The sequence below is a fragment of the Salvelinus alpinus genome, chromosome 17 (genome assembly GCF_045679555.1).
Source record: "Salvelinus alpinus chromosome 17, SLU_Salpinus.1, whole genome shotgun sequence".
Lineage (NCBI taxonomy): Eukaryota > Metazoa > Chordata > Actinopteri > Salmoniformes > Salmonidae > Salvelinus > Salvelinus alpinus.
This window is the reverse complement of record NC_092102.1, coordinates 40,233,013-40,248,744: the sequence shown is the minus strand read 5'-3', so window position 1 is coordinate 40,248,744 and position 15,732 is coordinate 40,233,013. Positions and strand designations below refer to the sequence as shown.

General features: G+C 44.0%; 1 protein-coding gene across 3 annotated transcripts in view; it reads left to right on the top strand.

The window, feature by feature from the left end:
• Nucleotides 1-1,537: 1,537 nt before the first annotated feature.
• LOC139542935 (sodium- and chloride-dependent creatine transporter 1) overlaps nucleotides 1,538-15,732 on the top strand; it is a 44,080-nt gene continuing 29,885 nt past the window's right edge. Inside the window, exons 1-5 of one of the 3 annotated variants that reach the window (XM_071348938.1) lie at nucleotides 1,538-2,126; nucleotides 4,337-4,621; nucleotides 11,838-11,969; nucleotides 13,525-13,873; nucleotides 14,138-14,270. In XM_071348938.1, coding sequence (XP_071205039.1) covers nucleotides 2,096-2,126; nucleotides 4,337-4,621; nucleotides 11,838-11,969; nucleotides 13,525-13,873; nucleotides 14,138-14,270 — 930 coding nt within the window. In that variant the 5' untranslated portion in view covers nucleotides 1,538-2,095. Of the gene's footprint in view, nucleotides 2,127-4,336; nucleotides 4,622-5,558; nucleotides 5,649-11,837; nucleotides 11,970-13,524; nucleotides 13,874-14,137; nucleotides 14,271-15,732 lie in introns of those variants that run through there. The other 2 variants (XM_071348939.1, XM_071348940.1) reach the window with 2 other exon arrangements.

Genomic DNA, 15,732 nt, shown 5'->3' with positions numbered 1-15,732 from the left:
CGTATCATCGGAGGCCAGTCGGCTTATACCGTCCATCGGATACTGGATTCCCGCCGGGTGCAGCGGTCCTGGCAGTATCTGGTGGACTGGGAAGGCTACGGTCCCGAGGAGCGCTCCTGGGTTCCTGCCAAGGACATACTGGACCCTGACCTCATTCGTCAGTTCAGGGTCCTCCACCCTGAGAAGGCTGGTAGGAACGTCAGGAGCCGTTCCTAGGGGGGGGATTCTGTCAGGTTTTGGCCAGGACTGTTCAGGTTTTGTTCACTAGATGTCCCCCTTGCACCTTTTTTGTACCTTTTTGTTTTTCTTGCTCCAATTATTGTTTGCACCTGTAAGTCATTCCCTTGTTAGTATTTAAACCCTGTGTGTTCCTTAGTTCCTTGCTCAGTGTTTGTAAGTTAGCACCCAGCCCCAGCCCAAGCCTTGTTTTATATAGACTTTTCTCTTGTTGGATTTTCCAGAGGTTCTCTGGTTTTGTTCTTGTTTATTATTTGAGTAGTCTTTTGAGGTTTGTTTTTCCCTGCTGTTTTTTTACCACTTTGTGGATTTTTCGTTGTATTTTGGAGGATATCTATTTTTTATTAAACCACCATCTCTAGTACTGCTGTGTCTGCCTCATCTTCTGGGTTCTGCCAATTATTTAGTGACTGTTTCTCGCACCGGGTCCTGACACAGAGTTTACCAACCTATTTGTTTTTACCACTACATCACTGATTTAAATCACAATCCCTTTTGTGGTTGTGCTATAAAGAGCTCCCTTCATTGCCTCTGTCACACACATATTTTTCTGTCACACACCCACACAAGATACACAAATCAAATTTACTCAAAATATCATATGTTATTCTCATGGCATAAAATGCTACATTTTGTTAGTAATATAATTTGATCAAAGAAAGGTTGTTAGCAAACATTGTGACAACCAACCCCATACTGTGTGACATCTAACCTCACGATGGGCCTGGTTGTCACAAGTGGACAGAGTGTGTTGATGGCTTATAACTCAATTTTGGAATAAGATATGAGGATAAAAAGGGTCCTCCTAATTTTGAAAAGAGCCATTAAGATATACTGGTGCTGAGAAATACACACGAGTAAAAAGTGACAACCAACCCCGGTCTCCCCTACTGTCCCGTCTACCTGTCAATTAGTGTCCCCCATGGGTCACAATAGGATTCGATTAGCGTCCGTTGCTATGTCAACACTGTGACTAGCTAATGCATCGAATTTTAGAGCTCATTACAGCCAAAGGGATGTTCTTTTCATCCCGAAAGCGTTGCGGGGCTCGAGATGGCCCCCCCATACACTGATACGCCAGTGTATGCGGTTGCTCAAATCATTTATAACATGTAAACATAATTATTGCCAACCTTCAGTAGGCTATCCGATATTTGATTATTTATTTATTATCCTGTGCGTCGTGCAAATGTATGAATGATAAAAAGCGGCTTGGTGATGGTGCTGGTTTTGCTACGCACTGTAGAACGCGCACTGCACATATTAGCCAATTGCATCGCAGAGCCGTGCACGAGGAGGAGGAGGGGGGCTGCCAACCCATAGACCAACGGAGCAGGAACAGCTCACATCACATTCTTCGTCTCATCAGAGCCTGGTGAAGGACCTACCCAGCATACAACATCACTTAGCTAGCTAGGTTATTGGACCTCTGACTTAACGATACAAATAGCGACCTAAACCTCTCGATTTACTAGCTAGCTAGCCAGCTAGCTATCATTTTCATTTACTGTCATCCATGAGATTCTTCAGGCTATCATTCAAGTGCTTCGTCGACTGCTTTTGAATTCCCTCTCCCCAACGTCTGACGCGACGCTTTGTAAATATTACATTTATTGTTGAAGGGCACCAACTCGTTGTGATAAATTAAAAAATAGAAATATTTTTTGATAACAAGAAGACGAAATATAAACCAAGGAAAGAACTGGAGAACTGCATAGCTTCTCTCTCTCTCTCTCTCTCTCTCTCTCCCCCCTCTGAGACGCACTGAGTATCTTGATAGTGTCACTAGCTACTAGCTAGCTGCACTTGGCTCTACCCACCTAACGTTACCCGGTTTATTTAAACCTAATCAATCAACATGTCGCCAGAAGTAGAAGAGAACTCCCCAGGTGAGTGATTGAAAAAAAATTATATATATATATATGATAATAACAATGGTAATAACATTATTGTTGTTGCATTGTTATATTGTAGCTATGAATTCAAAGCAGCATTATAGATGTCAAAGACCCCAGCTAGACAGCCATAACTAAGTTTAGTTAGGGTATAACGTTAGCTTCAACAGCAAGTGTTTTGGCTACATAGTAGCTAGCTAGGTATAGGCACTACTGTGCACCTCAGATGCACATCTAACTAGCTAAGTATGGACAGATGACATGTTACTTTTATAGATTGTAAACCTGTCACTTCAGACTGAGTTCAAGACACCTCACTTGCTTTATAATTACCTTAACGTTACACTAGAGTTACCTAGCTAACATCCACCTACCTGTCAGATGATTAGGCTATCCAGGTAAGGTTATAGCAAATTAGCGACACATCCCTCACTAATATGTGATGCAGCATGATCGTCAAGTCCTCTTGCTGTAATGCACTATACTGTAATGCACTATACCTGTTGAATATACCAAAAGGCAGGTCACAATCCTGTTCTCACATGAGATTCTTGTTGCAGCCCAGCAGCTGTACTATACTCCATTAATCTGTGATTGTGTTCGTTGGGGTCTCAGTGACACCTTACTAATGCCAAGCTAAAGTTTAGATTCCTGGTTAGACAGGAACCAAGTGTATCCTCCCTGTGTGTTAGTGTTCTACAACATTGCCAAGAGGTCTGGACCTCTGTTAGCAGTTTTGCTTGCTGGTTCAAGATCCATTCAAACTTCTCCACCTTAATCACACTACATCGATCACACAGACCTGCATTGTGTAGGGCAGGCTAGCTTTCTGTCAGAGCCGTCAGTCACTGTCTGATGGGTTGTGTATGCTCCAGTGAATAGGCCTACTAAGGATTATAGCAAATCAACCCACCTCTCATGCCAGACTTGCTATGTCTATGAAAGCAGATATCCAAGCATATTCTATTCTATTAGCATCAGCTTCTCTCTCTCTCTCCTGCCCTCCCTCTCCTGCTCACACACTCCCTCTAAATGCTCTGATCTGGAAAAAACTGCTTTCCTAATGTGCATCCGGATCAGAGCGGCTGACATCGATATCATAGAAGGCGCACATTAATGAACTGTCAGAAGAATCGGTTTGTTTGAGAGGGAGAAAGAGAAAGACAGAGAGAAAGTAAATTAAAGTGTTGTCGTAGTCAGTGGTGAGACGGACACCTCGTTGTTGTAGTCAGTTGTGAGACTATTGTCGTACCCCAGCACACAAATCAGTTTTTGGGAACTGGGAAGAGGTAGAGAGAGGGTAGGAGGGAGAGGGTAGGAGGGAGAGGGTAGGAGAGAGAGGGTAGGAGGGAGAGGGTAGGAGAGAGAGGGTAGGAGAGAGAGGGCAGGAGGGAGAGGGCAGGAGGGAGAGGGCAGGAGAGAGCGGGTAGGAGAGAGAGGGTAGGAGGGAGAAGGAGGGGAAAATAAACAAGGAGAGAAGATGCAAGAAAGGCATCTGGACCATTAAAGCCAATTGCATTTCCAGTAGCTACCCTACACTCTTAGAAAAATGGGTTCTGCGTCTGTCCCCATAGGATAACCCTTTGATGAACCCCTTTTGGTTCCTCAAAAGAGTTCTACCTGCAACCAAAAAAGGGTTCTACCTGGAACCAAAAAGGGTTCTCCTATGGGGACAGACGCAGAACCCTTTTGGAACCCTTTTTTCTAAGAGTGTACATTACAGTAGGAGTACTGCCCTCTTTTACAGCATGTGGTAAATGTAGGCCTCAGCTTAGACTGCTGACTGAAGAACTGCACTGTCTGGATGTCATAGGCTTAGAGAGGATTTAATCAATATTTCATATTGTTGTGTAATAGGACTGAACATGTTCTTGGTTGTCACTCAGCTCTATTAGAAATATAGAGGCAGTAGACATAGCCTACCATACATATAACAATATGTTTCCACCATGCTTATAGTCACTCCATCTTAATGATGTGGGGAGGGGGGGCTTTTTGGCATTCACTGTGAGTCACTGCAGCTTTGCGAGTTTGTGACTCCTATGATTGATTTTGTACATTTTGTTGATTGGTGGACCTTTATGTTTATGTGGCTGTAAAAGCTTGGTTGATTTACAAGGCAAGCAAATGGCTTTTAACCCCTCTCTTTCTCTCTCGCTCCCTCTCTCCACTCTTCCTCCATACTACCCCCCCCTCTCTCCCAGGTGATGTGCGGCTCTCCCAGATGGAAGCAGGGATTCCATCAGAGGAGGAGGGTGGTGTGGCTCGCCCCCTAGTCCCTGTCCCTGGGGTTGGGATGGGGGCAGGGGGGTGTGAGGGAGGGGGAGGACAGACCCAAACACAGCCTCAGGTCCAGGCTACAGCAGTACCGTATGTGGAGAGAGAGACCTGGACCAGACAGATGGACTTCATCATGTCCTGTGTGGGCTTCGCTGTGGGGCTGGGCAATGTGTGGCGCTTCCCTTACCTCTGCTACAAGAACGGTGGAGGTGAGCTCACACACACACAATGTATATACACACACACACACACACACAAACAAACCAACAAACACAATACTCACACACATCTTCAGCATGTGCACAGCACACACATACTGTACATCCTCAGACTTAATTAAACACATTTCAACAGACTTGCACTCAGCATATGCACACACCCATACTGACACAGCCACACTGACACAGTCACACTGACACTGACACAGTCACACTGACACAGACACAGTCACACTGACACACTGACACAGCCACACTGACACAGCCACACTGACACAGTCACAAACTCCTACTTTATGACACACCTATGATGTAATATGCAAAACAGGCAGTTGGACTGATATGATGGAAAGGCAGTTTTAAGTAAAGAGAAAGGGGGAGGAACGAGAGAGGGAGGGAGGAGGGAAGAGATGAAGGGAGACCAAGCAGGGCTTGCATGAGTGTATGCACGTAGCCGTAGTAGCCATGCCCCTCATATGGTGACACTTGAGCACACTCCCCTCCTTTCTTTCTCTCATTCTCTCGCTACGGTAACCTGTCCTTTCCACCTTTGCTCTTTATTTCTTATCTCTCTGTCCCTCCTACTTTTATGAGATGTTTGAATAAAAGTGAGTGTGTGTTCTCTTTCTCTCTCTCTCTCTCTCTCTCTCTCTCTCTCTCTCTCTCTCTCTCTCTCTCTCTCTCTCTCTCTCTCTCTCTCTCTCTCTCCCCCTCCCTCCCTCGTTCTTCTGTCTTGTGACCCGTGACTCTAATACCCACCTTCTCATATCATTTAACAATGGTTTGACACAGTGACCCCCCCCCCCCACCCCCTGTGCTCCTGCCCTGCACACAAAGGTGCTTTCTCCTCTCCTCCCCTGATAGTAAGGAAAATATGGATGCATGTCACACAATAAGCGTCCTGTGCCCGTCCTTCCCTCTGTGTCAGCAGTGCCACTGCGACGCCACGTTTGGTGTCCTTGACCAACCCAGGCCAGGGGACGTCTCGTAACACAACATCGGCATCAGATAAGACTGAGTACTGGGCACTCACAGGCTCTCAGACCTGTTCTCTTTACTCAAACACCCACCGACGGATATCTGACTGACTAAAGTGGAGAACAGATAGAGGAAATTAATTTGAAAGAGATTGTTGTTTTTATATTAAACCCTGTCCTATATTTGGGTAGTCTAGTCTATACTTTGAGAGAAGTTCATGTGTGAAATGATGGAGAGTCTAATACAATAGTGGCTTAGGGAAAATCATTATTATTTTTCTTTATTTTTTTTTGTCTTTCCAATCGTCTTTTTAATCCATTCAGTCTTCCTACTCTCTCTCACTCTCGTTCTCTCCTTATCCCACTCCCCCCCCCTCTCTCTCTCTCTCTGAACTCTTCCTTATATGGCTTCGGCTGTCTGATCTCAGTGAATGAGACTGAGAGAATGAGGGAGAGGGAGAGAATAAGAAAGTCACTATCACCAGATGAGGTCATTGTATTTTTATGTCTCAGATTCCTATTTCCTCTTCTTCTTTATCATCCAAATTTCTGGTTCATCTTTCCTTCTTACATTCTCCTGTTATGTTACCTCTCTTTTTTTCCTCCACATCTGAACAGGCAGTCTCCTCCCTGCGTCATTCTCATGTGACTCTGTCCCATCTGTTTACCCCCTTCCTTCTAAGTATTGGTATGGTCCTCTGTATATAGTTTCATCATACCGGACATACCAATATGTCTGGGGTGGGGGGTTTGGGTGAATGTTCTGTTTGTTTTTTTCGCTGTACTTCCAGTTTTAGAGGTGTTTTGTTGCTAAGGCATGTTAGGAAGCTGCAGAATACAGTGGCAGTAAAAATAAGCGCATCAAATGAAAATCAAATGGATTTACGATGTAGCTGTTGACCTTTCCCTTTGTTGTTGTTAGCTCGGATCTGTTTAATTTGATTATCTATTTCTGCTTGATGTGTTTGCCAAATCAAATGATCTCAGATAAAAGTATCCCAGGTAAAATACATTATATATACAAAAGTATGTAGACACCCATTCAAATGAGTGGATTCGGCTATTTCAGACACACCTGTTGCTGAAAGGTGTATTAAATCGAGCACACAGCCATGCAATCTCCATAGACAAAACATTGGCAGTAGAATGGCCTTACTGAAGAGCTCAGCGACTTTCAACGTGGCACTGAAATAGGATACTACCTTTCCAACAATTCAGTTTGTAAAATTTCTGTCCTGCTGCCCCATTCAACTGGAAGTGGTGATATTACGAAGTGGACACGTCTAGGAGCAACAACAACTTAGCCACAAAGTGGTAGGCCACAGAAGCTCACAGAACGGGACTGCCGAGTGCTGAAGCACGTAAAAATAGTCCGTCCGGCCTCCCGAATGGCGCAGCGGTCTAAGGCACTGCATCGCAGTGCTTAAGGCGTCACTACAGACCCGGGTTCAATCCCAGGCTGTGTCACAACCGGCCGTGACTGAGAGTCCCATAAGGCGGTGCACAATTGTCCCAGCGTCGTCTGGGTTAGGGGAGGGTTTGACCGGGGGGGGCTTTACTTGGCTCATCGTGCTCTAGCGACTCCTTGTGGCGGGCTGCAGGCTGATTTCGGTCGTCATTTGAACAGTGTTTCCTCCGACACATTGGTGCAGCTGGCTTCTAGGTTAAGCGGGCGGGTGTTAAGATGCGCGGTTTGGTGGGTCATGTTTTGGAGGATGCATGACTCGACCTTCGCCTCTCCAGAGCCCGTTGGGGAGTTGCAGCGATGAGACAAGATCGCAATTGCATATCACACATTTTTTTAAATAAAAAATACATTTGTCTGTCCTCAGTTGCACTCACTACCGAGTTCCAAACTGCCTCTGGAAGCAACGTTAGCACAATAACTGTTTGCAGGGAGCTTCGTGAAATGGGTTTCCATGGCCGGGCAGCCACACACAAGCCTAAGATCACCATGCGTCGGCTGGAGTGGTGTAAAGCTCACCACCATTGGACTCTGGAGCAGTGGAAACGCGTTCTCTGAAATTATGAATCACGCTTCACCATCTGGCAGTCCGATGGATGACTCTGGGTTTGGCGGATGCCAGGAGAACGCTACCTGCTCCAATGCATAGTGCCAACTAGAGGTAGACCGGTGATGATTTTTCAACGCCGATACCGATTATTGGAGGACCAAAAAAAGCCGATACCGATTAATTGGCCGATTTTGATATATATATTTTTAATAATGACAATTACAACAATGCTGAATGAACAATGAACACTTTTATTTTAACTTAATATAATACATCAATAAAATCAATTTAGTCTCAAATAAATAATGAAACATGTTTAATTTGGTTTAAATAATGCAAAAACACAGTGTTGGAGAAGAAAGTAAAAGTGCAATATTTGCCATGTTAAAAAGCTAACGTTTAAGTTCCTTGCTCAGAACTTATGAAAGCTGGTGGTTCCTTTTAACATGAGTCTTCAATATTCCCAGGTAAGAAGTTTAGGTTGTAGTTATTATAGGACTATTTCTCTCTATACCATTTGCATTTCATATACCTTTGACTATTGGATGTTCTAATAGGTACTTTAGTATTGCCAGCCTAATCTCGGGAGTTGATAGGCTTGAAGTCATGAACAGCGCAATGCTTGAAGCACAGCGAAGAGCTGCTGGCAAATGCAGGAAAGTGCTGTTTGAATGAATGCTTACGTGCGTGCTGCTGCCTACCACCGCTCAGACTGCTCTATCAAATCATAGACTTAATTATAATATAATAACACACAGAAATACGAGCCTTAGGTCATTAGTATGGTCAAATCCAGAAACTATCATTTCGAAAACAAAACGTTTCTTTCAGTGAAATATTTTATCTAACGGGTGGCATCCATAAGTCTAAATATTGCTGTTACATTGCACAACCTTCAATGTTATGTCATAATTATGTACAATTCTGGCAAATTAGTCCGCAACGAGCCAGGCGGCCCAAACTGTTGCATATACCCTGACTCTGCGTGCAATGAACGCAAGTGTCAGGGTTTGTGTGCAGAGATGTAGCGGAGTCAAGCGCAGGACACAGGTGTTGAGCAAAACAACGGCGTTTACTCAAAATACAAGCAAAAATTCCTCATAGGGAATAATACAAACACACATGCACCAACAACAACCACTAACGAAACAAACAATCACAGACAGAACAGAAATGTATGCCAGAGGGTTAAATAGGGAACATAATAGGGGAATTGAAACCAGGTGTGTGTAATACAGACAAAACAAAACGAAACTGAAACATGGATCGGTGGTGACTAGAAAGCCGGTGACGTCGACCGCCGAACACCACCCGAACAAGGAGAACGTCCGACTTCGGCGGAAGTCGTTACAGCAAGAGAAGTGACACAATTTCCCTAGTTAATATTGCCTGCTAACATGAATATCGTTTAACTAAATAGGCAGGTTAAAAAATATATACTTCTGTGTATTAATTTAACGAAAGACATTGATGTTTATGGTTAGGTCTATTCGTGCAACGATTGTGCTTTTTTCACAAATGCGCTTTTGTTAAATCATCCCCCGTTTGGCGAAGTTGGCTGTCTTTGTTTGAAAGAAATGGTCTTCACACAGTTTGCAACGAGCCAGGCGGCCCAAACTGCTGCATATACCCTGACACGGAACCCAAACCGGCTGTGCGCGTGCGCCATCGACAAAATGTATTTTGTCCCCCTACACCAAACGCGATCACGACACACAGGTTAAAATATCAAAATAAACTCTGAACCAATTACATTAATTTGGGAACAGGTCGAAAAGCATTAGACATTTATGGCAATTTAGCTAGTTAGCTTGCTGTTGCTAGCTAATTTGACCGGGGAAATTAACATTGAGTTGTTATTTTACCTGAAATGCACAAGGTCCTCTACTCCGACAATTAATCCACACATAAAACGGTCAACTGAATCGTTTCTAGTCATCTTTCCTCCTTCCAGGCTTTTTCATCTTTGAACTTATATGGTGATTGGCATTTAAACTTTCATAGTATTACTACACCGACCGGCAACACAGTTCGTCTTTCAATCACCCACGTGGGTATAACCAATGAGGAGATGGCACGTGGGTACCTGCTTCTATAAACCAATGAGGAGATGGGAGTGGCAGGACTTGCAGCGCGATCTGCGTCAGAAATAAAAATGACTTATTTTTTAACCCTTGGCAACGCAGACGCTCGTTGACGTGCACGAGCCGTGTGGGTGCAATAATTGAATAACATAGATTTCAAAATGTATTTTGCAACGCTCGCACACGCGACACGAGCGGTGTGGTCAGCCTATGACTCTGTTGCACAGAACGCAAGAGAAGTGACACAATTTCCCTAGTTAAAATAAATTAATGTTAGCAGGCAATATTAAGTAAATATGCAGGTTTAAGAATATATACTTGTGTATTGATTTTAAGAAAGGTGTTGATGTTTATGGTTAGGTACACTGGTGCAACGACAGTGCTTTTTTTTCTCGTGAAAGCGCTTGTTAAATCACCCGTTTGGCGAAGTAGGCTGTGATTCAATGATAAATTAACAGGCACCGCATCGATTATATGCAATGCAGGACAAGCTAGATAAACTAGTAATATCATCAACCATGTGTAGTTAACAAGTGATTATGTTAAGATTGATTGTTTTTTATAAGTTTAATGCTAGCTAGCACCTTACCTTGGCTCCTTGCTGCACTCGCATAACAGGTAGTCAGCCTGCCACGCAGTCTCCATGGAGTATAATGTAATCTGCCATAATCGGTGTCCAAAAATGCTGATTACCGATTGTTATGAAAACTTGAAATCGGCCCAAATTAATCGGCCATTCCGATTAATCGGTCGACCTCTAGTGCCAACTGTACATTTTGGTGGAGGAGGAATAATGGTCTGGAGCTGTTTTTCATGGTTTGGGCTAGGCCCCTTAGTTCCAATGAAGGGAAATCGTAACACTACAGCATACAATAACATTCTAGACGATTCTGTGCTTCCAACTTTGTGGCAACAGTTTGGGGAAGGCCCTTTCCTATTTCAGCATGACAATGCCCCCATGCACAAAGCGAGGTTCATACAGAAATGGTTTGTCGAGATCGGTGTGGAAGAACTTGACTGGCCTGCACAGAGCCCCCTATCGAACACTTTTGGGATGAATTGGGATGCTGACTGTGAGCCAGGCCTAATCGCCCAACATCAGTGCCCGACATCACTAATGCTCTTGTGGCTGAATGGAAGCAAGTCCCTGCAGCAATGTTCCAACATCTAGTGGAAAGCCTTCCCAGAAGAGTGGAGGCTGTTATATTAGCGAAGGGGGGACCAACTCCATATTAATGCCCATGATTTTGGAATGAGATATTTGGCTGGCAGGTGTCCACATACTTTTGGTCATGTAGTGTATGTATGTGTTTCATTTGACCTCAAGCTTTTGAGTCAGTTGTACTGTAAAAGGGACATATAGGATGGTTATATTTTACATAATACATACAAGCAAGAATCCCTCCTAGTGTACTTTCACTTTTACTAACTGTCTCTTTCTCATTCTCTTTCATTCTCTCTCCTTCCTACTTTCTGTCGTTCTCTCTGTTCAAAGGACAATGCCAGCCACTCATGCCCAAACACTAAATGAATGAAACAATATAGTTATCTCCCTCTCAATACACCTCCTCCTTATCTATGGCCTTGTCTACCCTCCTCTCCTCCTCCTCCTCCTCTCTCTCTTTCTCTCTCACTCACTTAATCTGTCCTTCCTTCTTTCCTCCCTTGTCACTGCACTGCAATAACATTTTGCTAGATAAGTTTTAGCCTAAATGCCAGCTCTAGTTCTTCAGCTTGCGATCTCTCTCTCTCTCTCTCTCTCTCTCTCTCTCTCTCTCTCTCTCTCTCTCTCTCTCTCTCTCTCTCTCTCTGTCTCTCTCTCTGTCTCTCTGTCTCTCTCTCTCTGTCTCTCTCTCTCTGTCTCTCTCTCTCTCTCTCTCTCTCTCTCTCTCTCTCTCTCTCCCATGAGCATGTAGAAGTGTAAATTATATAATCATGTCTGTTATAGAGAGCCTTTTATCTGTCCACAACAAGTTGAACATTAGTTATACAAGCATGCACTAGGACTAGATTTGCTAGATTTGTCACATAATAGAGTTTGTGTTGTGTTGTATGTTTGTGAAATATAGCCTCTGTGTTGTGTAGCGTGTGGAGTTGTGTTGCTAACGTGTGTGTGTGTTGCGTGTTGTAGGCGTGTTCCTGATCCCCTACATGATTATTGTGTTCATCGGAGGTATTCCCGTGTTCTTCCTGGAAATCGCTCTTGGTCAGTTCATGAAGCAAGGCGGGGTCTCTGCATGGAACATTGCCCCTCTCTTTAAAGGTACTGTAATGTGAATGCATTAATGAAGAGTGAATACATGTTTCTGAGGTAGGTTTTGTCTTGTTTTATTCTGCAACCCCTCTGTCTCACACTTTCTTTCGCCCCCGTATAATATAGGCTAGCATTTGGTTGTTCAAACCACCAATTTAGGCATAGATGTTGGCATTATGTAACTGAAACAACTGTCAGAATAAACAGTCTTCTCGCAACAAGACTTGATTGATGAAATCTTGACATAAGAGCTGTTGTGAATATGTTGATTCTGTTGTAACTTGCAGTCCAGCTCCTCTGTCACATCATAGCATCGTCATCAACTTCCAACCTACACTCAGTGGCCAGTTTATTAGGTACACCACCCCGTTCAGGAAAATGGTTCGCTCCTACAGACAGTGAGTCACGTGGCCATGGCTTGTTTTATAAAGCAGGCAGACGGTCATCAAGTCATTCAGTTACTGTTTGATTGAACGTTCGAATTTGCAAAACAAGTGATCTAAGCGACTTTGAGTGTGGTATGATTGTCAGTGCCATGCACGTTGGTTCCAGTATCTCAGAAACGTCTGGCCTCCTGGGCTTTTCACGCACAACAGTGTCTAGGGTTTACAGAGAATGGTGCGATAAACAGAAAACATCCAGTCAGCGGCAGTCCTGTGGTCGAAAACAGCTTGTTGATGAGAATGGCAAGAATCGTGCAAGCTAACAGGCGGGCCACAAACCGGCAAATAATGCCGCAGTACAACAGTGGTGTCAGTCCTTGTCACAGATGGACTATTGCAGCAGACGACCACACAAGGTTCCACTCCTATGAGCTAAAAACAAGAAGCAGCTCCAGTGGGCACGTGATCACCAACACTGGACAGTTGAGAAGTAGAAGAACATCACCTGGTCCAACGAATCCCAGTTCCTGTTGCATCATACAGGTTAAGGATTTGGCATAAGCAGCATGAGTCCATGGCCCCATCCGGCCTGGAGTCAACGGTACAGGCTGGTGGTGTAATGGTGTGGGGAATGTTTTCCTGGCACACGGTAGGTCCCTTGAAACCAATTAAGCAACGTGTCCATTCCTCGAAGAATGCAGGCTGTTCTGGAGTCAAAGGGGGGTCTGATCCGGTACCTGATGGGTGTACCTAATAAACCTAATAAAGTGTGTATTCTCAACAGCCCTTGGTTATTGTAAATAAGCTTCTGTTCTTAATTGACCTGCCTGGTAAAGTAAAGGTTTCATAAAATTCAAATCTTTTTCATTATTTAATTCTTGTGAAGATAACTATTTTCCTGACAGCTTTTCCCCTAGGCGGCATAGGTGCCACAAAGCGATACCCGTACCTTAGTAGTGCTGGCACACAAAACACAAAGTATTAGAATTTTGGAACTTGATCTTCATAGATGTTGTTTAATGGAGATGGAATTAATTTTTCTGAGTGAGGTTTTTTCTTTTTTGTTCTCTAACCCGTCCATTTTTCTTTCTCATATATCCTTCCTCTAAATGTTTGTCCTTATGTTTTCCACTGTACATCCCCCCATCTGCCACTCCTTCTCATTCCCCCTCTCTCCACAGGTCTTGGCCTGGCCTCCATGGTAATAGTGTTCTTCTGTAACACCTACTACATCATGATCCTGGTGTGGGGCCTGTACTTCCTGCTTCACTCCTTCACCAACCCGTTACCCTGGGCTACCTGCGGGCACCCCTGGAACACAATCAACTGCACTGAAAACTTCCGCCGGGCTTGCCACAACCGCAGCGCCCTGCCTCTCCTCTCCTCCACCCCCGATCCCTCTATCCCCATCTCCCTCCTCTCGTCGGTGGTATCCTCCCCGCTCAACCTCTCATCCTCTACTCTGCTCCTCTTCAACGGCAGCTGCGTGGAACCTGAGGGCATGCGCTCGCCAGTCATTGAGTTCTGGGAGTAAGTGATCTGTGGTCTGTTGTGTTGGGTTGGTTATAGGGCTGACTACCTAACCATAGGTTATTGGTTGTCAATTATTTTTGTCTGACCTCTCTCTCTCTCAATTCAATTCAAGGGGCTTTATTGGCATGGGAAACATATGTTAACATTGCCAAAGCAAGTGAAGTAGACAATATACAAAAGTGAAATATACAATAAAAATGAACAGTAAACATTACACTCTCTCGGTCTCTCTCTCTCTCTCTCTGTGTGTATGTGTGTCAGGCGTAAGGTGCTCCGTCTCTCTGGTGGTCTGGATGAGCCTGGTGACATCAGCTCTCACATGGTCCTCTGTCTGATCGCCACCTGGGTTATTGTTTACTTCTGCATCTGGAAGGGAGTCAAAGGCACAGGCAAGGTCAGTGAACGGGTGGGTGAGTGTGGGTGTAAGGATATGTCTTGTGCTTTGCTTAGCTTAAGTTAAGGTAAGATACAGGTTTTTTTCTGCCTAGAAAAGTATTTTCAATCCAAACAATGTAAAAACAAAACATGTAGCTGCTGTAGCAACATTAACGAGAATGGAATTTCTGTGTTCTTGTGAGTCTAGCTTTAGAGCTTTGTTCATTCTCCACTTTGCCCTCTGACCTCAAAGCAGCTTTAGTACGGATCATAATGTCTAGACTGACAAATATAATCAGACACACTTGTAAGCACACATGTAAAATCAACTAATATGTGGGACTGGAAAAACATGCGTGTGTGTGTTGCCTTAGTACAGGTATTTCCAAACGGGTACATGCGCAATGCCGTCGTGGGTACGCCAAAGAAAAATGTGATTCACATTTAAAATATAAATAAACAACATTTTTTATTTAATTAAATTTTTTCACATTTTCAAACAGTCCATTTGTATTTTCCAACGGGGCTATACATTTGGGTGAGGTTTTTTTCTCGCCTGAGTAGCCTCGTTTCACTGCCCAAAATAAAATGAAACCCTCTAGTGTTCAGCGAAATAACAACACAATGTCAAATACAGGTAGCCTAGTCAAATAATTAACATCCAATCACATTAACCGTTACTCTCTCGCGGGAATTCCACTAAAGGTTTGTATTTAGCCAAATGTAGCTGCTGCTCATTGCGTTTGCTCGAAAATTTATAAATAGTTTAAAAAAGTAAGGCCCGCATCCATAGAGAAACATACCAGCTCTACTGGTAGTACTGCTACTACTAGTAGTACTACACCTGCACCTGTCGACGACACAAGTTGTTCTGCTTCCACGAGCACATCCAATGCTAGCATCAGTAATTCTACATTTGTTGTTAACCCAGCTAGCATGGACACTGACAGTTGTGAATCTGATGCAGCTGAAGAGCTACTGCCCCCTTACCCAGGAAAGCACCGAACAACAGACAGGGACGTTGGACCATCGAAGAGGCGCAAATATGATGAGAACTACATTGATTTGGGGTTCACTTATATAGGGAGTAGTGCCTTTCCTCAGCCACAGTGGGTTTGTGCAAAAGTACTATCTCACAACCTGATGAAACATTCACTCTTGCGCAGACATTTAGAAACAAAACATGCCAATTTGAAAAATAAGCCACAGGAGTTTTTTGTGCGAGAATTAAGATGTCTTTCGAGTAGTAAGACATGTATAAAAGCAAAAGATACCATTAATATGAAGGGGCTAGAAGCGTCTTATATGGTGAGCTACCGTGTGGCTAGGACAGGCAAGCCCCATACTATTGTGAAGAACTTAATTCTTCCTGCTGCCGCGGATATGGCTGGGACAATGCTGGGGGAAAAGGCCAGAAAAACTATACAGACAATGCCTTCATCAAACAACACTGTTTCACGACACATCAGCGACACGCCAGG